At 31.7% G+C, this 21,704-nt stretch overlaps 1 protein-coding gene across 4 annotated transcripts; it reads left to right on the top strand.

Annotated features, from left to right (window-relative positions):
• Positions 1–5,094: 5,094 nt before the first annotated feature.
• Positions 5,095–19,555, top strand: LOC111716729 (uncharacterized; the record flags this gene model as incomplete). Of its 4 annotated transcripts, none has more annotated exon segments than XM_023492205.1 (7): positions 5,095–5,176; positions 11,330–11,388; positions 13,701–13,769; positions 18,122–18,152; positions 18,348–18,395; positions 19,307–19,357; positions 19,464–19,555. In XM_023492205.1, coding segments are annotated over 5 exon segments (288 nt in total), but the record flags the coding sequence as incomplete, so codon positions are not given.
• Positions 19,556–21,704: the final 2,149 nt, after the last annotated feature.

The following is a 21,704-nucleotide window of genomic DNA, read 5'->3' as shown; positions in this document are numbered from 1 at the left end:
GGGGATATATGGAGTATATACTATGGAGGTGCATAATTGCTCTGCCCTCGCACCTACGACAGAGGAGATATTTAAGAAATATGGAGTATATACTATGGAGGTACGTAATAACTCCGCCCTCGTACTTTCGACAGAGTATCTACGGCAGAGATATATGGAGTATATACTATGGTGGTACGTAATTACTTTGCCATAGCACCTACGATAGAGGAGATATATCAGAAATATGGAGTATATACTATGGAGAACGTAATTACTCCGCCCTTGCACCTTTGACAGAGTTTCTACAGCGGAGATATATATGGAGTATATACTATGGTGGTACATAGTTACTTCGCCATCTAACTTACGAAAGAGGAGATATAGCGGAAATCTGGAGTATATACTATGGCGGTGTAGTAATTTCTTTGCCATAGCACTTACTATGGAGGGGACATGGAGTACATACTATGGAGGTATAGAAACCTCTCCGCTATCGCACATACGACATAGCGGAGACCAAATCACGGTGGAGATCGAATGTTAGCTGGGGGTGTTTTCCTTTGTTCACCGATTCATAAGAATCAACATAATCATTAAGTTTTTCCTGTATTATAGGTGGAATCACTTTTTCACAAGCGTGAATAAATATCTTTGCTTGTTCTTTAATGTCCTTCTGACTTAATGCTAGTAATTTTAATATTTCTTCTGTAAAGTTTTTAAAGTTATTATATGATTTTTTATTATTCCCTATTGCACTGAAAGCCTCACGCTTTGTGTAATCCCGATCATAAATATTTATTAAGGTATTGTAGAAATCTTCTAAATTGGAAACAATATATAATCTTATTGCTGTTTTAATTATATGGAGAATTCCTGTGCATTATCGAATATGGGAATATTCTGAAATATTCACTGATATTTCGATAATCCATCCATGTCAATTTTCTTTTTTGTGGAACTTAAGTTTTTTGGGGGAGAAATGTTTACATGGTCTTGGCATTTATTTAAGCTCAAGAAGATCTGAGAAGAGGTGACAGATTTATACAAATCATGGCTCAAGATAAATAATTGAAACAATTGTATTTACATCATTAACCGCAAAGAAAGTAATAATTAAAAAGAACTCTTTGTCATTTTTAGCAGTTAACTTGAAAGTGGACACAGAAATAAGGGTATTTTCAATCCAAAGAAAACTCTAATTTTCTAAACTCCAATAATTACTGCTTTTAAATGGGTTAAATAAATGTCGCAAAGAGATAATTTTAATTCCTTGCCTGAACTTGGGGGATAAAGATGCGAAAATTCCTTTGAAAGTTAGAATAGAAAAAATTATTGATGCTCTTAAACCATAAACAAGAGTCAGAATTATCCGAAGCTGAAATACAAAAGCAGAGGAAATTTATTAAAGAAGATCTAAATGTTGTCCTTTAAATCTATTTCAGGAACAAGATCTTGACCAGCAGCTCAAGGAGTGGCTTTCCGCCTGAATAATCAAACCCTCTGTATCTCCTAGGGCAGCTGTTCCCTGTAAGAAAAAAGGATTAATGATTTAAAAGAGTTTTGGGTAAAGCCAATCTGGGCTTATTATAAACCCCTTGAGCCTTTTATTTTAGACACTGATTTTTCTGTTCGGAAGTTTGAACATATTCTTAATCAGGACAGATTAGTCGTCTTCCTTTGATTTTGATAGAATACACAGAACAAGGAAAACTAATAAAACGGCAGATGCTTTATCTAGGACTTATGCCACAAAATGATCAAGATAAAGTATGGATGACATGTTTCATATAGATAATAAAACTATCAATCAAAACTAATCAATTAACAATCAATTAATCAACCTGTAGACAATGTTTGGATCATGGATGATGGAAAATAAGAAAGATTATCCTTTATATTTAACATTATAATATGTCAAGAAAGGGAAAATGCCAGATTTATAAGAAACAAAGAATTTGCCCCCTGTAACAAAATTATATCTTAAATGGTTCCCTTTACTATTGTTATATATAAATAAACCAATAAATGAAAGAGAAGTTAGGATACCCCGTATATGCGTCCCAAGATCTTTAGAGAAAGATCTTATAAAATTTGCACATAGAGGTCACAAAAGACTCTCAGAAACCTTGGTAAAAATAAGATAAAGAGTATTTTTTCCAAATATGAATGAAATGGTCTCTCTCATGATTAGTAATTGTGTCTCATATTTACAAAAAAGTAATGCTATCCCAAATAATAAAGAATTCAACATCACAAGTTGTTAAGCTACCCTATGCAACGTGTATACCTAGACACTGTGGGTCCGTTAACTCCATGTAAATACCAGGATTTAATATGTAAACACATTCTTACAATAATAGACAGATTTTCCAAATATTTTATTGCCTTCCAATTGCCAGACCTTGAAGCTAAAACAATACTAGATGCACTGACAATGGAAGTAGTTTAATGTCTCATTTGTTCCGAAATTCATTAAACAAATGAAATAAAAATGACAACATCAGAGAAGAAACCCAACCTCCTTAAATAAGTCTAAGGTACCTTAGGAATATGTTAAACCAAATGTTTTAATAAAGAATGAGATTATCTCAAATACAATGATTCAAACGAAACAATCTTTACCTGTAGAAAAGCAGGTTAACAGAGAAAAAGGGTACATACATGTTGAGATCCCCCTGTTCAGGTCACAGAAGGAATCCATACCATGGTTGCGTCAGGGACAACTACCAGGCTGACCATGGATATGATGGAAGAGGGCGTGAAGGACCAACAGGAAATCACCTCCACCGAGATAGAGATGGGATACTCTTCATCTTCTAATGGTGTTAAAGTTGAAATCATTCAGAAAGATGTCAAGAAGATCTCACAATGAATGACTGGAACAGATTCTTAACTCCCCAAACTGAGAAATAGTACAATTAATTTGTCAATATATCAATTAAAACACATTAAACGACTGTATTGAATATTATTGATAAAATACATTGAACAATTTTGTTATTTTTGTTCTTTTAAGTATGTAAAGATCAATTATGGAAAACAAAATAAGACAAATATTAAACTAGCCATCAATGTTATTTTCAAAAAAAGTTTATTTAAACAAATTTTAACTACACCATTTATATATGTATTTATATCTTTGTGTGTGAATAAATCTTTATAATTATAATAAAATAAAGGTATCCTTAAAATAAAATATCAGAATGCTAAATATTTTATTTTGTTTAATATATATAAAATCAAATCAAAGTAAAGATCAATTATTATGTGATTCAATAAGATATGAAACACCCTGTATCTTATTAAATTACTAATTAAATACTGAATCAAATAATATGTGTACTTACTTCTATATCTAATGTACATCTGATTGCAAAATTTTAATAAAAATAAAACCATGAATAATGATAGTTGAATAAGTAATAAATTCTAAATAAATACCTGACACAATTATCAGAACCCAATGTTACTCAAAAGAAATCCATGAGAATGACGAATAAAAACTTTATTTCATGGAATCAAATGATATGACGACAGGTGATTGGCTTAATATTGCTCATATGTGAATGTAATTGGTCTGACGACCCCCTCCCCCCCCCTTAGAAACTGCCAAAATTTCCTGTCATCCTATTGGCGGAAAAATATTCAACACTTGCGTCTGATTGGACCACAGCTTCAATCAAAACGCTGTACATTCTGTAGAATCAATTAGATATCTAATGTTTATCTTTGGATTTTGCCAATTTATATTTTACTGTTTTACATAAAATTTGCAAATAAATAATAAATAAACATTTAGCCTATATTTTCAGTTTAATAAGGTTTCACCACAAATGATTTGTAATATATTGAATGCTCAAACTAGGGAAGGAATGCACATTGGGTCTACGGTGTATTTTGTGGGTTTACTAGAGGCCACAATTTCGACCCATGACCTTAAATATCATAAACAAGAAAACAAGAAACAAGTAGTTTTGTTTTTTTTACACTAACCCTGTAACAAAACTCTTCCATGCCAAAAAAACCTTGAAAAATCAACATAGGGATCTAAAATTATTTATAAAATTCTAAACATACATAATGTCCAGCAAATATTGATTCCTTGGTGTTTGTGGTCACTAAATAAATCTGATATAAAGGCGACTTCATCAGTATAAGGGCCTCACAATTCCTTTATTGCATCTTTATCAAGAAAGATAGATAGATACATCAAAGATACATAGATAATAAGCGAGCTCTACTCTTGCGTCAGAGATCAATGGATAACACACTAGCTCAATTGGCTGAAATATCTGCTCCAGGGCTAATTGGATGTAAACCCTAATGGGCACCAGAAACAATAGTGAGTTATAGATAAAAAATTAAAGAATCTTCTTTTCAGATCATGTGACATTTTTAAAATGTCACATATTGATAAACTAAAATGTATGTTCCTCTCATAAATGTTTAAAAACCTTCAAACTTTTACATCCTGATCTCTAAATGTTTAAATCACTTTCTTAGCATAGTCACAAGGGCAATCCCTTGTGACTATTCTAGTATAAAAGCTTTGTTAACTTTTTATATTTTCACTCTATTCTCTACCTTTGTGAAATATACTCTAACAAATAAAAGTAAGTCTTTTTATGTAGTTCCACTTATGAAGTCTATAATCAGAGAGTTTCCATCTTTGAGAGTGTTGAACAAAAGAGTGTTAAAGTACTGCAAACCAAATATATAGAAACTTATCCTAAAGATATGAGCGTAAATTAGAAGTTTTTACACTCCATGCACTGCTTAGACTTTGCGTGGCTATTGTTGTTTACAAGACAATCTTAGGGAATAGTTTCAGAGAGGTTTTCAAGGATAGATCATTATAGTTAGATATTTTAACCTAAAACATTTAGATTTACACCACTCTAAAAGTTAGACACTTTCTGATTATATAAGATATAGTAAAGCTTCATTTCTAGACAAATATTCAATATCTAAAAACTGAGAAATCCTTCTAAAAAATAAAAATCCAAGCCTTTTCCACTTCAGTAAATTGTTGTATAAAGACGAGTTATATTATAATGTTAATACCATACAGGTGAAAAAAGCTTTATCTATCAAGTATATCTTGAAGAACAGCTTTAGTTCCTCAGTTATATTTTCTTTTGCAAATATTAACACAACAGTTACAGCACAGATATAGTACACTCACTACAGTAAGGTGAAATACCCGTTTTTTATAAAATAATTAATTTAATAATTCGAAACATTTTTTATTGAAAAGTTTGACTAGTAAAATATCTCACACTATCTTATCTCTACTACAAAGGCAAAATCATGGGGGAGGGGGATGTAAAAATTGTCTTACTGTTTTTTGTACAAAATTGTTTTTGAAGTCATTGCCAAAATATTTTATTCCCCAACACACTAATCTGTTTTTTTCCTTTGAATATTTAACCACTTTTAAAGTCTGTTTTTCACATGTTTATTTTCAAATAGGTGTGCCCAACATATGCTACATATTTGATTTTCAGTTATTTGATTATCAAAGTTAGGTTCTCCTCAGATTCTCCTTCAGGTTCTCCTGAAACTTTACATTTGTGAAAGAAATATTGAGATCGGACATGGTTTAGTTTGTCAAAAAAATATTTTTCCAGACAACAGTAATGTCACATTTGTGGGTTAGGGAGCATTTCAAGTTTTTTAGCACTCCTGATTGGGCTTTTTTTGTTAATTATGGCTAGGGGGAGGATGTTTACCACCTCCTCCTATAATTTTGCTCTTAGAGTTGAGATAGGGGAGTGTGATACATGTGCCTTGTCCAACTTTCCAAGGCCTGCTCATACAAAAAAAAATTATACCTTCAACTTTAATGGTGAGGGTGCAAGGGAGAATTAAAAAAATATCAAAAAGTATGTCGGAAAAAATGTTCAAAAAAGGTTTACCTATGACAAATATTAACATGTCACACATTACATCCTTTTTTCTAGAGCTTTTCAAATTTATAAATTCTAGTCCAGCAGCTTAATCAATCAAAAAACTTGCTAAACATTTCTGATTTTTTTAAAGCCGGCGTTAGACTCCTCCACCCTTCTCTATGCAGCAAATAAAAATGAAGTTGGCAAAAGGAATTGAGTCTTTGCCACTAACTCGAACTATCTAATCCACATATCTTTGAACCCAATGTTGTAGACGTTAGTTATTTCAAACTATGAATTCTGTTAAGTCAAAATATCAAAGGTTTTCGCAATCAGAATATTGTGAATAGAAAATTTGAATTTGTGACAAAGACTCAAATCCTTTGTTCGCTACTTTTTTCTCTTTTTAAAAATTCTTAAATTTTCAAATAATTTCAATTCATTCACATAAAAAAATGGAGAGGGATATTCAATTTGACACCTTCCCCCCTCCACCACAGTGTATTTTGGTTATTTCAATGTCCGAATATTTTCAAAGCACTGTTTTGTAAACACTTCTAAAGCAAATTATGAAGCCACAATTAAAAGTTGAAATAAAAAATGGGCACCCGAAAAGCCTAGTTGTATTTGTTATTCTTTGGAAATAAGTTTTGTTAGTTTCAAATCTTAAAATGCATATTGAATGCAAGTTAAAACTTTGATATTCAATTTTCAAAGTAAAGGATAATAAAGGGGTTTAAATAAAAAATAAATAAGTGAGAGTAAAGGATAATGCAAATCTAAAGTATAGGATAATGTAAGTCTAAAAGGGAAGGGGTTTAGAATAAATGAATTAGTTATTAATGGTTTAAAGTAAGGGTAAGAAATGCATAGAAAAAAGGTTCAGAGCACACAGGTCTGCTGCTTTAGTAATAGTACAGAGTACACAGGTCTGCTGCTTTAGTAATAGTACAGAGTACACAGGTCTGCTGCTTTAGTAATAGTAATTTGACGGTGAAAGAGAGAAAAGGATAACAAAGGTTTTAAGGAAAGGATAAGGTAAGGTTTAGAAAACAGGATTAAAACAAGTTTTGAGTATTGGATGAGAAAAAGATTTGGAATATAGAATTTGGAAGGAAATTATAAAGTAAAGCTGAAAAAAGGCTTAAGGTAAAGTAAGAAGAATGGTTTAAAGTAAAGAATAAGGATAGGTTGGGAGTAATGGATAATTAAGTTTAGATCAAGGATAAGAAAAGTTTATAGTATGAAAAAGGAATGTTAAATAGTAAAAGATAATTTAAGAGTTGAGTAAAAATCTAGAACCCTTTTCCGCCGAAAAAAAATTAAATTCCAGCAAAGGAATTGAGTCTTTGACACAAACTGAAAATTCCAACCCCTATTTATTTTCAATCTGACCATGCTAACCTTTTCAGATTTCAAGCTTTGGGTTGCATGGATAAAGGTGTTAGAAAATCAGAGTTTGTGGCACAGACTCAATTCCTTTCCGGTAGATACTCTGCCCTAGGCAGCAATAAACTAGAATTCAAAACCAAAATTAGTACCCTTAAGTTCATTTTACAGCTAAATATGGGTATTTTTCCAAAAATGTAAGTTTCTCTATTACAGAGTTTAAAAAGTTGACGAAACAATACTTTGCAAATACCCTAATTGCAAAAAGTTGCTGAAAGGACTATCAACAAGAATTACATGATTTTTTTTCTTGTATGTAATTTTTTTAAGGAATTTAGTCTTAATTGTTTTAAACAAAAAAATAATTCAAATGAACATAAAAATAGTTCAAATGGACAAAAAATAGCTCAAATGAACAAAAAATAGTTGAAATGAACAAAAAAAAATAGTTCAAATGATCAAAAAATAGTTGAAAGGAACAGAGAATAGTTCAAATGGAAAAAAAAATAGTTCAAATGTACATAAAAATAGTTCAAATAGACATAAAAAAAAGTTCAAATGAAGATAATAGTTCAAATGGACATACAAATAGTTCAAATGGAAATAAAATTAGTTCAAATGGATAAAAAAATAGTTCATAATGGACATAAAAATAGTTGAAATGAACATAAAAATAGTTCAAATAGACATAAAAATAGAACCAATCAATTCACCAAATTAGTATTGGTCATGTGGCTGCAGCGCTGGGCCCCCTAGCCTGTGATAGCTGTAGTGCTCGACCCAGACATGTGGCCACAGCGCTCGGCCCCCTAGACTGTGCTAGCTGCAGCGCTCAGGCCAGAAATGAGTTTAACCAAACCTAACCCTGAATATACACTAATTTTAGTTTAACCCATCGTGGGAATACAAGCCATGCACAACAATACCGGTTTTTTACTTGACCAGATGTGAGGACTGGACTGCCATGGAAAATACCTCTCAAGAGAGCTTTCAGGGATCACAACTCCCCATTTTGCATATGGGGTGCAGTTATGGGTAAATTCCTTTAATTTCCCTAACTGGGAAACAGCATAAAATGAAGGAACACAGGGAGATATTTCCTATACCCTTCTTCCTACAAACCTCCTTATCCCTCTCCTACCTGCTCCACAACTCGAAGTTAAAAGAACTATTTGGAAAGGCCTTAAAGTGTAAAAACAAGAAACAAGAAGCAAGAAGAAAAAATAAATTGGACAGAAAAAAAGTGGAAGGGAAATCTCTTGACAGTAGAGTATGTAGAACTATAGCTCTAGTTTCTACCAGCTTGAAATTTATAGTTTGCTCTTTTTTTTTAGAGACAAGAGATGTATCTGAGACAACGGGATAATCTATGAATAGAGATGGATTAGGAAAACCCATCAGAAGTATAGGATCAAAGATATAAGCTTCTTACTCCAGGATAGATGTATATTCTCCACTCTTAACTACTCATTCCGGTTATAATCTGGATCATATATCTTTCCAGATTCTCTAAGTATTGAGGTTCTAGTTCCCTTTTTATTAGATCTTGGAAAGTGGTTACTAGCTCTTCATAACTTAGTTTTCCTAGTCTTCTTTGATCCGAGCTGGCAAAGTTGTTCTTTTGAAAGAATTCTCCTGCAGTATCATAATGGTTTTCAGGAGCAATGCAGGGGCCTAAAATCCATTCAAATGTAAGGTGTAGGTGGCTGGACTCTTACCCAACTGTGCATATGTGTTTCCTTCTCGTTCGAAAAGATAAAGAGATGGAAGGCAGTTTAAAATCGGTCTTGGTGGTCAAAATATGCTTCTTTGCAATATGTCGTCTTTGATTAACAAGGATCGCAATGGGGGTTCTCCGGCTCCTAAGTAAAGTAGTCTTGCTTTATATAAGTTTATAGTACTATATTCTGAGACAGTAGGTTTTCTCCTTAGTTTATTTATCACTATTGAAATGTTTAAATATTCAATAATATTTATAATGGATTGAATATCCATTTTTCTGAGTAAAGATTGTTTGTTTAGTATTAAGTTTCACTTTACTATTTGGGTTCAGTAAAATTATTTAAATTAACTTATTTGAGAATTTTACTCAAGACTTATTCAAGAAAAGAGTAGTTAACTACAAGATGGGTGCTTAAAGCAAGATAAGCAAGAAAGTAGAAGAAAACTTTAAACAGGAAAAATTAGAAGGGGATTTGACCTTTACACTATCTATTTTTTTTCACCGATAGCGATTAAAGACAAATACACAGGATGGCAGATGTCCCATCCCCCCCCCCTCTATGTCCTACTTGAGATAGAAAACTGGAAAATGTGTAAAACACACCCCTTACCCCTCTTCCCCTCGATCAAAAAAATTGTATTGCTAGGAATGCAGAAGCTGACACAGTATCATGACTAAAGCAAAATTTAAACACAAACAAGGGGGAGAGTAACCTTGCCACTCTCAATATATAGAATATAGATACAGGGCTTCAAAAAATAGTTCTGCCTCTGCAATTTGGTTAGCTGCAGAAAACATCCAAAAAATCATTTATTTTTATTTTCAAAATAAGCCAAAGATTGGAGGATGGACAAGGAATGGAAGATCAAGAAGAAAGAATGAAAAATAAGAAATATATAAGTCTCAAAATGTTTCCATCTGATATCATATTGAAATTTAAAAATATTGTAAAATTTAATTAAAATAAATTATTAAAGTTAAAAATACACTAATCATATTAAAAATTATTGTTTTATGTTCATTTGAACTATTTTTATGTTCATGTGAACTATTTTTATGTTCATTTGAACTATTATTATGTTCACTTGAACTATTTTTATGTTAATTTGCACTATTTTTATGTTCATTTGAAACATTTCAATGTATATGTTATCCAACTAATTGTCCCTAACACCATAATGATAAAAAAGTAATGTGTTGATTTGAAGTAAAGGATATGACATCATGTTAGTAGATTAAATGAACAATAGTTCAAACGAACAATAGTTCAAACAAACAATAGTTCAAAACGGAAGGAGTTCAAATAAGTATCCACCTTGAAAAACAGCAGACTTAAACCAAATATTCTCAAATTTTTCATGGTAGTTTAAGATAATACAATCAAAATTTCCACAAGAACCAAAAATTCTTTAGTTGGAAAAGTTTCCTGCAGAAATTAAATTTTTTTATAATTTTTTTACTGAATTCAGCATATAAAAAAAAATATAGTTTTAGAATCAAATTATTTCAAATTGTTTTGGGAAAGTTTAAAAATCATTATGTTCTAATGATAAAATAATATAATATTACATAATTATCTGTTCTTAAATCTCCAACCCTAAAAAAACTTTTTTTTTCATTTCTAAACTAAGAATTCAAATTATTTTTAATAATTTCAAAACTCTCTAAAATTCTGAATCATGATAAAAGTTGATAAATGATGCTATCCCATTTGAACTACTCCCGTTCAAACTATTGTTTGTTTGAACTACGGCACGTGGTACCACATGAATAGTTGAAATAAACAATAATTCAAACGAGTTTATTTAATGCTCATTTGAACTATTTTCAGTTCATTTGAATTATTGTTTGAACTAATAATATTATATACGAAATAAACAAAAAACCCTAAAATACTTTTTTTTTCATTTCTAAACTGAAAATTCAAATTATTTTTAGCTTAACACATTAAAAAAAAAGTTTAGTAATCAGCATTCAGATGAAAAAAGTTGCTCTAAATAAGTTGCTCTTGAAAAGTATCTCAGGGAGTGTATGAAACATTTCAAGTTTGAAATAACCATGGTGCATCTAATATACATACATTGTTTAAGATTGTTTTAACTTCTTCTGCCAAATTTTTATTCCACTGGAAAAATTATTTCTACTATTTCTACTTTAAATTCCAGCAAATGTCTTCGCCACAAACTTAAATATTTAAACCCCTATATCTTTTAAACCTAACTTTGTGAATTCCTTATAAAAATTAAAAATTCAAGCCTTTTCCAGTTCAATAAATTCTTGTATGAAAACAGGTAATATTATAATGTTAATACCATACAGGTGAAAATAATTCTTATCTTTCAAGGATATCTTGAAGAACAGCTTTAATTCTGCAATTATTTATCTACTGCCAATATCATACCAGTTAAGTTAAAGCACTTAAGTAAGGTGAATTGCCTGTTTTAATCCTATCTCAACTCTAAGGGTGAACTCATAGAAGGGGGGGGGGGGAGAGGGTGATACTAAAAAATTTCTTACTTTTTTGCAAATTTTTTTTGAATGCATTAAATAATATTTCATTACCCCTTCCCATTTTTTTCTGTTTTAATATTTACAAACTTTTCAAGTCTGTTTTTTCATGATGAAAGTTAGTTTATCCTTTAGCTCTTCTTCAGGTTATCTTGAAACTTTACACTTTTGAAAGAAAATATTGAGATTGGACATGGAGTTAAGTTTTGTCAAAATTCAATTTAAAAAAAATATTTTTCCAAACAACATTATTGTAACATTAAGGATTGGTGGGTTTAAAGTGATTAGAGTTAAAAATGTTATATGTGTCCTTAGTCCAATAAGAAAGACCTGCTCATTGAAAAAAATTAGACCTCTAACTTTAAGGGTTTGAATGCAAAGGGGGATTTGAAAACAATAAAAGATAGAGTAGAAAAATGTTCCAACAATTTTTTATTTTTGACAAATTTTAACAAGTGAGTAAGGGAGGTGTATTATTATATCCATTTTTCAAGGGCTTTGTAAAATGTTTAGCCCTGCAGTTAAATAATAAAAAAGTATTAAACCCTTCCTCATGCATCCCCCAATTTTTTTCTTCAAAATTTGTTCACAATTATAATGAAGTTAAAAAAGTAAAAAAAGTTTACACTCTGTAATCTTTCTTCTTCTTTAAATTAAGAATAAAATAATTGAAAGGATATGAGCTGACTACGGATTCAATCAGAGAAACATCATAGGTGTGTGTGCGTGTCAAAACATGTGAAAAAAGGGGGATATGTTTGATAAAATTAGTAAGCAGTCAGGTCTATCATATCCTTTTAAACTGAATCAATTTTAGACACACCATTATTTTAATTTTTTCAAATTTTTCAACACACACACCTGTGATGTTTCTCTAATTGAATTTATAGTCAGCTCTATCATATCCTTTTAAACTGAATTAATTTTAGACATGCAGCTCATTATTTTAATTTTTAATTATTAGGATATATATTTCTAGATCTCTATTATAGATTTCTGTTATAGGTGGAGGGTTGTGGTTACACTATTCTATCTCAACTCTAAGGGCAAACTCATGGGGAGAAGGGGGGATTGAAAATTTTGTTAATTTTTAGTGTAAACTGTTTTTCACATGTCTATTTTCAAATAGGTGCATCCATCATTCACTTGTGAAATTGGACATGGTTAAGTTTGTCAGAATAGAGCATACCAAATGTCTAGTTTTTATTTTTTTAGTTTAAAATCATTAAAGCATTGAGAAATCAAAATATAAATATTATTTTATTCTACTGTAAGGAATTGGGTGTTTACCAGGAAGGGAAGTCAACCTAGACCTTGAATGCAACTGGTATATGGGTGGAGTCAGATGCCTGGGTTTAGTACAGGACTCACGGGGAATTTTTGTTTACGGATTTTATACTTGAATAGACCAGCTTATTTCCTACTTGTTCCAGGGGTGATCTTCTTTACAATGATATTTTATGCATTTGATAGCTGTATAGTATTTTTATTATATAATAAATAAATACACTTTATTATGCATTGTACTATGTACCAGGGGTAACCTGTATTTAACCTGTGTGCTTAGCTTCAATAAACAGTATAGCAAGAACTTGTATTCTAAATACTCAGAGAGTAGAGACCCTAATAGTGTTTCCATTTGAGTCTATCACATTAGAGTCAGAGGTGTTTTTGGAGTTAATCATCTAAGTTATGAACTGAGTTTTACTCGCTACCAAAGTTTATTAGAGTTGTTCTAGACTAGTGATAGAGGTTCAGATTTTTCTGGTTAGTTAGGCCTCATTGATCCACTTAGGGGACTATTCTTGAGGATAAGGGTAGTGTCTCCCTATACTACAATATGGAAACGTGGGAAAGATAATTTTTGTTCTCAGTGATTTTTATTTCTGTACCTCATTTTTATTTTGAATTTCAAATTACGTACAAGAACAGGAAAGTAGAGTTTGTCTCGAAAAAGTAACAATGATTCAAGACGTATGTCTCCTGCATTTGGCTACAAATTACTACATGGTTAACCATAGGTCATGATTATCCCATCAAAGGTAGATTTTTGATGGATTTTGAATGAACAATTAAAATAAAACTGAAAAAACCTAGATAAACTTTGTTGTAGAAAGTTTGATAATGCATATAAACAACAGCATACAAAGTTGAAAGATCACATTCTTTCTTTATACTTTCTATTATTAATATGAATTATTTTTTAGGAGATGGCAACTCTTAGGACTAAAATAATGTTCTTGTTGGCAGCTATGTTTTTCTATGGATTATTAGTTGTAAGTTTTTTGATTTTCATTTTTTTTCAACTTTAAACTGTTCACCCTCCAGAAGGTGTAATTGGGAGGGATGGGATAAGGGTGGGAGGGGAGGGGAGGCAACTACCATTACTACCCCAACTACCTTCAGATTTTAGAGAGACCCCAAACCCACCCTTGAAGCTGAATCTACATGGCATCTACCCTCACAACTCCAACTAATGCCTGTTTTTGGAGACTCCATCCCCCACCCTTAAAGCTGAATCTTAATGGCAACTACCTTACTACCCCAACTATCCCAACTACCTTCTGTTTTTTAACAGACATCTCCCCCACCCTTGAAGCTGAATCTGAATGGCAACTACCCTCACTACCCCAACTACCTTAGGTTTTTAGAAAGATCCCACCCTGACCCTTGAAGATAAATCTGAATGGCAACTACCCTCAGTAACCCAACTACCTTCAGTTTTCAGAGAGACCCCATCCCCAAAGACGAAGCTAAATCTGAACCTAACCCACCACCCATGAGACTGAATCTGAATGGAAGATACCCTCACTATCCCAACTACCTTTGGTACTAGAGAGACCTCACCCACCACCCTTGAGGCTGAATCTGAATAGTAACTACCCCCAACTACTTTTCGTTTGTAGAGAGTCCCCACCCCCATCCTTGAAGCTGAATCTGAATGGTTACTATCCTCAGTACCCAAACTACCTTCAGTTTTAAAGAGACCCAACCCCCACCCTTGAAGCTGAATCTGAATGTCAACTACCCTCACTTCCCCAACTACCTTCAGTTTAAAGAGAGACCCAGCCCCCACTCTTGAAGCTGAATATGAATGGCAACTACCCTACTACCCCAACTACCTTCAGTTTTTAGAGAGGCCCCATCTCCACTCTTACTATGGGTTTACTCTTTTGTTTCAAAATTAAAACTTGGGTTGGTTTGTTCCTTTTCTTGTTTACAATATGGGTAATGATTCTCTTAAAATCAATGGTTTTAAGCATTCTTAACACTCTCTGACCACAGCTGCTACCCTCACTACCCACCTTCTGAAGGATGTACAGTAGGGGGGAGTGAATTTCAAACTGTCATCCCAGAACTACGGCAATAGTCAATTCTTTTGTAAAAAAACAATTCTAACAACAATTTCTTTTATGACAGTTATTGATTGGAGGTTGTCTTTGTTAGCTAAGTGGCATTGCAAGTTTTGAACTCTATGTCTCTTTTTTGGAGATCTGTGGTTTTGCAATAGGGTTTCCATTGGCAAAACTTTTGCGCAATTTTTGTGGAACGAAATGCAAAATTTTTCTTTCTTTGCACATCAGTTTTTTGCAACAAAAAAAAACAATTTGCGCAATCATTTGCATAAGTCATTTTGCGCAAAATTCCGTTTTTGTGAAACTCAAGTTTTGCGCAATTCTGCAATTAGAGTTTTGCGCAATTTTGTAAAAATCAAAATGTTGGTGATGGTGTGTGTTTCTTAGAATTCAATTCTTCCAGTGCTGGAAGGTTTTGTACCAAAATCCAAAACAGACTGTCCAGTAAAGGTCTCGACAATTTTAGTTTTGGACATGCATATTTCCTAAAAGTGGATTCTTCAGGCATTGGTTACTTTCTTGCATTATTTTATATGAGATTAAAAAGATTTCTGAAATGTGATTTAAAAATTTTAGAATATAATTCATACTTGATTAGGCAAAGCTTTTAAGGGTCACTTAAAATTATTCAATAGGATTAAATTTACCAAGTTTCACACTTTCTAATTTCTATTTTATTAATTTTGGTCACTTAATTTAAACTTTTTGTAACTGGAAGTAACCAATTGAGTGTAGTATAATTGTTATGCATTTTTTTTTAATGTATGGAATAAATCTTCAGTTGTTTAATTCTAAGCTTAGAATATCAATTTTTGACAATTTGCCTAAAAAGTTACATTTTGCGTAAAACTTGCGGTTTTGCGCAAATTGTGCAAAAAAAATTGCACACAATTAAAATTTGGTTTCAGCCCAACTTTCGCAAAAAAAATATTTCCGGTTTTGCGCAAATTGCGCAAAAAAATAGCGCAAAACTCATTGCGTTTCATGCGTAAAAATAGCGCAAAAGTTCGCAAAAAAAAATTGTACGAAAAAAACGCAAATTTTGCGCAAAAGATTTAGCCACTTTGTGGAAACACTATTTCGCAATACACAAGAAATTGCTTGAGATAATTACGGCGATAATTCATTTTTCTTCTAAGAACAAATTATGTTATGTCAGTTTTTGATTGGAGGTCTTCTTCATTAGCTAATGGGCACTGCAATTTTTGATCTTTATATATGCTTTTTCTGAAATCTGTTATTTCACAGTAAGCATACAATATGCTTTAAATTAATACGGTGATATAACATTTAGATAAACGATTGAAATGCCAGTTAGCTAATAAAAAGGACCTCTAATCAAAAAGTGTCATAAAAGAAATTGTTCTTAGAATTCTTTTTTAACATAATAATTGACTATTGCCATAATAATTACAAGCAAATTGTTTTACTTTTGTAGTGCACAGTTTGTAGTTGAAATTTTTTTGAGATTTTATACGTTCACCAACCAACCCCCTCCCTCCCCCCCTCTCTCTAGAATAAGGCCTTAGAGAATAGATATTGGGTTGAAATGCATGTCTATTGCCTAATATTTAAAGGCCAGCCCAAAAACTAGACCAATAATTTAATAGCTTGGGTGCTGGTGATGGTTGAAAAAAATGCTTAAAAAAGGGGTTAAAAAAAATGAAAAGATTTTTTTGTTTTTAATAAATATCAAACTGTGACACATGTTTCTAGATTTATCTTTCAAGGGCTTTTCAAAAATATGATGTTTAGATCTATCCTAGTGACAAGAATACTAGAGGCGAGNCCCAGCTGTTTATGGTTAACTACCTTGATAACCAGAAAACTGCAATTATTCAGTGTAAACAAACCCATTTTACTTATTTAAAAATTTAACAAGTAAAACCATTTGCTTTGTAATAACATAAAGTATTGTTTTAAAGCTGTCTTCCTAATTCAGAGTTTTCTGTATATCACTGTATTTGTCTTTTGTACTGTAAAATGTGGATACTTTCGATCTAATATTTTGTGATTTCTTTTTTTTCAAAAGACTCATTTTTGAACTTTTTTGCAAGCGTCTCAATGCCTTTACAATTTCATGATTCTTTTTCTCCATAAGCCAATCAATGTAAACATTTGTAACTATTCAAGAACAATATTGCATTTAATAAGTAAACAAAAGTTTATGTTCATGTGATGCTATATCGTTTGCACTAATGTTTGATTAAACTAACATAAATTTGCACTAAAGTTAGCTGATCAAAACAGGTTTGCATTATGATTGAACATTACTGCAAATGAACACTAATCAAGCTTTACTGTGTTCAATTGGACTAAAATTTTATTTTACCGCCATGATTTTTTATTTTCCCGCCAGGTATATTCAGTACAAATGATCATTAGTGCAATTGATCTGGAATACTTAAAATATGGTGAAATTTTAGACTTCAGTTCCATTGAACTTTTTTTTGTTCATTTGCACTAAAATATGTTCATTTGTACTAACTTCGTTTTTACCCACACTTTTAGCTTTAGTACATTTGAACATTTGTTCATTCCTACTAAAATTTGTTCAATGTCGAGCTAATTAGTTAAATGAGTCAAATTATGCTAGAATTTAAAAATATAGTCCTCTTGTTCAACAAATCTTCCAGTGAAAAGTTTGACTGATAAATTAAGTGTTCAATCACACTAAAGTGCTAATGAACATTAGTCCCAATGTGTGTTAGTAAAATGTACGTTAGTCCAATCAATCATGTGTGCAAACGATATTTCACTGTTCATGTAATAAAATTTTTGTTTCATACTTCTCAAAAATAAATATTGTTTTTTTTTGTTTCTTTGACCATTGTTAAATACAATGTTTAGTATTTGTTAAAGTCTCCATTTTCCTGAATACACTAATCTTTGTTTTGATCCACTTTTATTTGGCAGATTTTAATAATTTTTAGCTTTTGGAATCAGATTGAAGTTTTGCAAAGACAAAAAGTTTTGTGAAACAGCAATTGACATAGTTTTGAGTATCTCTCCAATTATTATTTTCAACCAACAACATAAGATTGTGCAAAATGTTTTTTTCATTGCAAAATTTGATAACTTTTAATGCTGGTGTTAATGAAAGTGACTTGCCATTTATGCAGCAGAAATAAGAAAGAAAAAGAAATAAACACTTTTCCTTATTTACATCAGATAGAATCGTCAAGTTACAGCTAGACCAGTATAACATTGGATTAGTAAAAGATAATTTTGGACTTAATGTTGGACATTTTTTAATTGATACAAATTTTCAGATTATGATGCTTAAACCCCTGCCACCATTAGGTAAGAAAACCATGATCTATCTTTTTTTTTTTCTTGAATATTTTTCATATTTTCCACTTTTTAAATTTTTTTTAGAATATTTTACAAAAGACATTTGTGGACACTCATGGGTGGCTAGGGGATGTTAATAGCTCAAAAATTCTATTTTTTTTCATCTGAAAGTTAAAATAATGTTTTGTAATTTAAATATTTAAGGATTGGAGAATCAACAATGTGTGAGTAAATGCCAGCAATATTTAGTAGGTAAACCAATGGTCTAAAAGTATAGGACTGTGATAAATCTAATAATAATTTTTGCATTCCATTTATATGCTTAGTGGTTCACTGACTGTATTATTGGTCAGTTTATTTTTACTTCTACCAATAGACCTAAATACAGTTTGTATTATATAGATTCTTTATACAAATGGTTGAGTATTGATTTGTGAAGAATAAGAAAGCTTAAAGTGTGAGATAATTATAGAAACTTGAGGAATTTGGGCATTGTTGGAGGATCAGAAAACATTAAAATTATTTTTATTAAACTTTGGGAGGATTTTTATTTAACATTTTTATTTACTACTTGAAAAGTTTCTTATTTGTTTCGAGGCAAATATAACATTCCTACAGCAAAGAAGGTTTTTTTACATTTCGCACATTTTCATGAAAAATCTCAAATTGTTATCCAACTTGAACTGAAAAAAAACTTTGAAAAGCAAATTTTGTTGTAATTTTCTAATAATTCCGGTAAGATCTTTTTGTTCTGCTCCTCCTTGACCTTGGACCTTGAATACATGGTCATTTTTTAATTAAAATAACAGTCCCTTTAATTCGAACATTTTGTGTGTTTGTTAATAGAACTATTTCTAGCTCTTTCTAAAACAAGATTTAATTACCTAAGACAAATACAATCAATTTTACTAAAATTTCATCTAATTTTATTTTCAAGAAATTGATCGAAAAAAATTCTCGTTTATCTATACTTCCTTGACAATTCATGAAATTATTGCACAGGGATGAATTGTTATGAATTTGAGAGAGGTTTCTGAACTATCTCTAAAGTGCAAGCTGGCTCAAATTTTGGAACACAAATTAAAAGTTTTAATAAAAGATACACAGTTTAGCTATCTTTAGGCTCACAACTTAATTAATTCATTCATTATAATTTATTTTAGACTCAATACCATCTACAAAAACGTTGTGTGGTTTCCATGCTGAATCTAGAGGTGAACAAAATAAACCTTGGTTCAAGTTTTTTCGTGATTTAATTCATAATTCATGACCACCTCCAAGATTTTTTTGAGGATTTATCAATAAAAAATCATTGTTTAGGAGAAAAGCAGAAAATTATTTCCTTCTCTTTCTATGGAGACTTGAAGTCAAAATATTATGATGGTGTTGCAAGCAATCTAGACTATTTAGATGTAAGCTTTTAGTTTTTTTATTATAAATCAAACACACTGTGATCTTGTCAGGCTGCAATCGTTGCTTAAAAAGTGGTGGGTGGACTCTACACTAGGTACCCTGGACTAGACAGTACGACGGACTACATACAGTTTGTGTTGTACTGGTTGTTTTATGTAAAAAATTGATTTTCTATTTTTTATTAAAAATGATTCTAGTCTTTGGTACACACCCTGATATTCTAACCCCTTTATCTTTGCAGCCCAATATCACATTGTGTTTCTGTCATATATAGTTGAATTCCTACTGTTGAAGAAATATGTTGTCAGATAAAAGACGACATTTAAGATTAACTCCTCAAGAGTTATTTAGATTTTTGTTATATAACTCAGATAAATATTTTTCGAAGCAAATATGTTTATAAAATTTACATTGGAATGCAAAGTATCAATATTTACAAGTACTTTATTACACCAATGTTAAATCTTGACTTTGATCAAGTATCATTTAATATACTGAAACATGAGGAGCAATTATCTGGTTCTATATCAATTGGACTAATGGTTGAATGGACTAACTCTCAATTTACTTTAGTAAGCTGGTCACTCACTGAGTTTGTGTTTTAGCCTATAGTATATAAGTCTTAACTATAGGGGCGGATACAGGATTTAAGTGAGAGGGGGCAAGATTTTTTAGGAACAAAAAAATTCATAATTAGGAACAAAAAATCGCGCTTCTGGCGAAATTTTTTTTTTGACTTAAAAGACTCAAAAAGAGTCGAAATAAATGACTAAAGACTAAAAAACTAGATTTTTAACTTTTTCACACAAATAGTTTATTTAGACAGATATTTTTCCTGTTTTGCACTAGGGTTTTTTCCCTTAAGCATGCTATTGAGAAGCCATTTTAAAATAGAAACAAAAATTCCAAATTCAGGGGGGGCTATGCGCCTCCCTGAATCTGTCAGGGGGGGCGAATGTCCCCCCGCCCCCTGTATCCGCCCCTGGTTTTAACTTGCCCGAGTAGAATCTAGGGGTCTGAAATGCAGTCTTAGACGCCGGGCCGACCTCCTCAGACCCTATGTATTTGGGAAAAATATCAAATTTCACCAAATATTTGTAACTTGAGAAATAACCATTAAAAAATTTGAGCATTCCTCTCCCCATCCCTTTCTTCAAGAACCCCTCCATTGTCAGGAGAGGTCTTAAATACAAGACCCTGTTCAGTTTAAGTAGGATATCATATTTCTTCAACATGTGTTATATGTCCCAACCCCAGTTTCTGCTGTTTCCCCACAAGTCTGATAGAAGTCTGCATTATGATCCTGTTCAAAACTCTGTTCAGTTTTATTATGTATAATATTTCGTCAACATGTGTTATTTGATCCCAGTTTAGGCTGTCTTCCCCCCAAGTCTGATAGAAGTCTGTATTATGATCCTGTTCAAGACTATGTTCAGTTTTATTATGGATCATAATTCTTCAACACATGGGTCAGTCTTTTCCCATGCCTCCCTTTTTGTAGCCCAAAATATTTCCCCGCCCACTCAATATGCTGTTTCTTTCATAGGTTCCCCTTTCTGAAGACAAAAATGTTTCCCCCCCCCTCCTCCCTGAATATATGCTGCCACATGGAATAGATTTTCTAAGCTGTGAAATATACACAAACAGCTTCAATTTTAACAAATTTATAAAAGTTATTCAGAAACAATTTAGAGTGGTCTGAGGTTGAAACCATGGGAACAATAGTTGTAAAGGACATTAAGGGCTTTCCATTTTCGTAAAAATTTCAGCCGTCAGACAAGCAGTTGCCGAAAATTTGGCAGTCAAAAAAAAATTTAAAAAGTGATTTTTTCACTTTTTTTACGTTTCATAGTATTTAGAAAATATTTGAAAAAAAAATTTTAACCAAAATTTGTTTGTACTTAAAAAATTTAAGGTGTGTGTAGGGTTTCCATTCGCAAAACTTTTGCGCAATTTTTGCGGAACGAAACGCAATATTTTTCTTTCTTTGCGCATCAATTTTGCGCGAAAAAACAACAATTTGCGCAATCATTCGCAAAAGTCATTTCGCGCAAAATTGCCCTATTCCGCTTTTGCGAAACTCAAGTTTTGCGCAATTCCGCAACAAGAGCTTTGCGCAAATCCGCAATTCCGCAATTTCGTAAAAAT

The sequence above is a fragment of the Eurytemora carolleeae genome, unplaced genomic scaffold (assembly GCF_000591075.1).
Source record: "Eurytemora carolleeae unplaced genomic scaffold, Eaff_2.0 scaffold2172, whole genome shotgun sequence".
Taxonomy (NCBI): domain Eukaryota; kingdom Metazoa; phylum Arthropoda; class Copepoda; order Calanoida; family Temoridae; genus Eurytemora; species Eurytemora carolleeae.
This window is presented reverse-complemented; position numbering and strand designations above follow the sequence as displayed.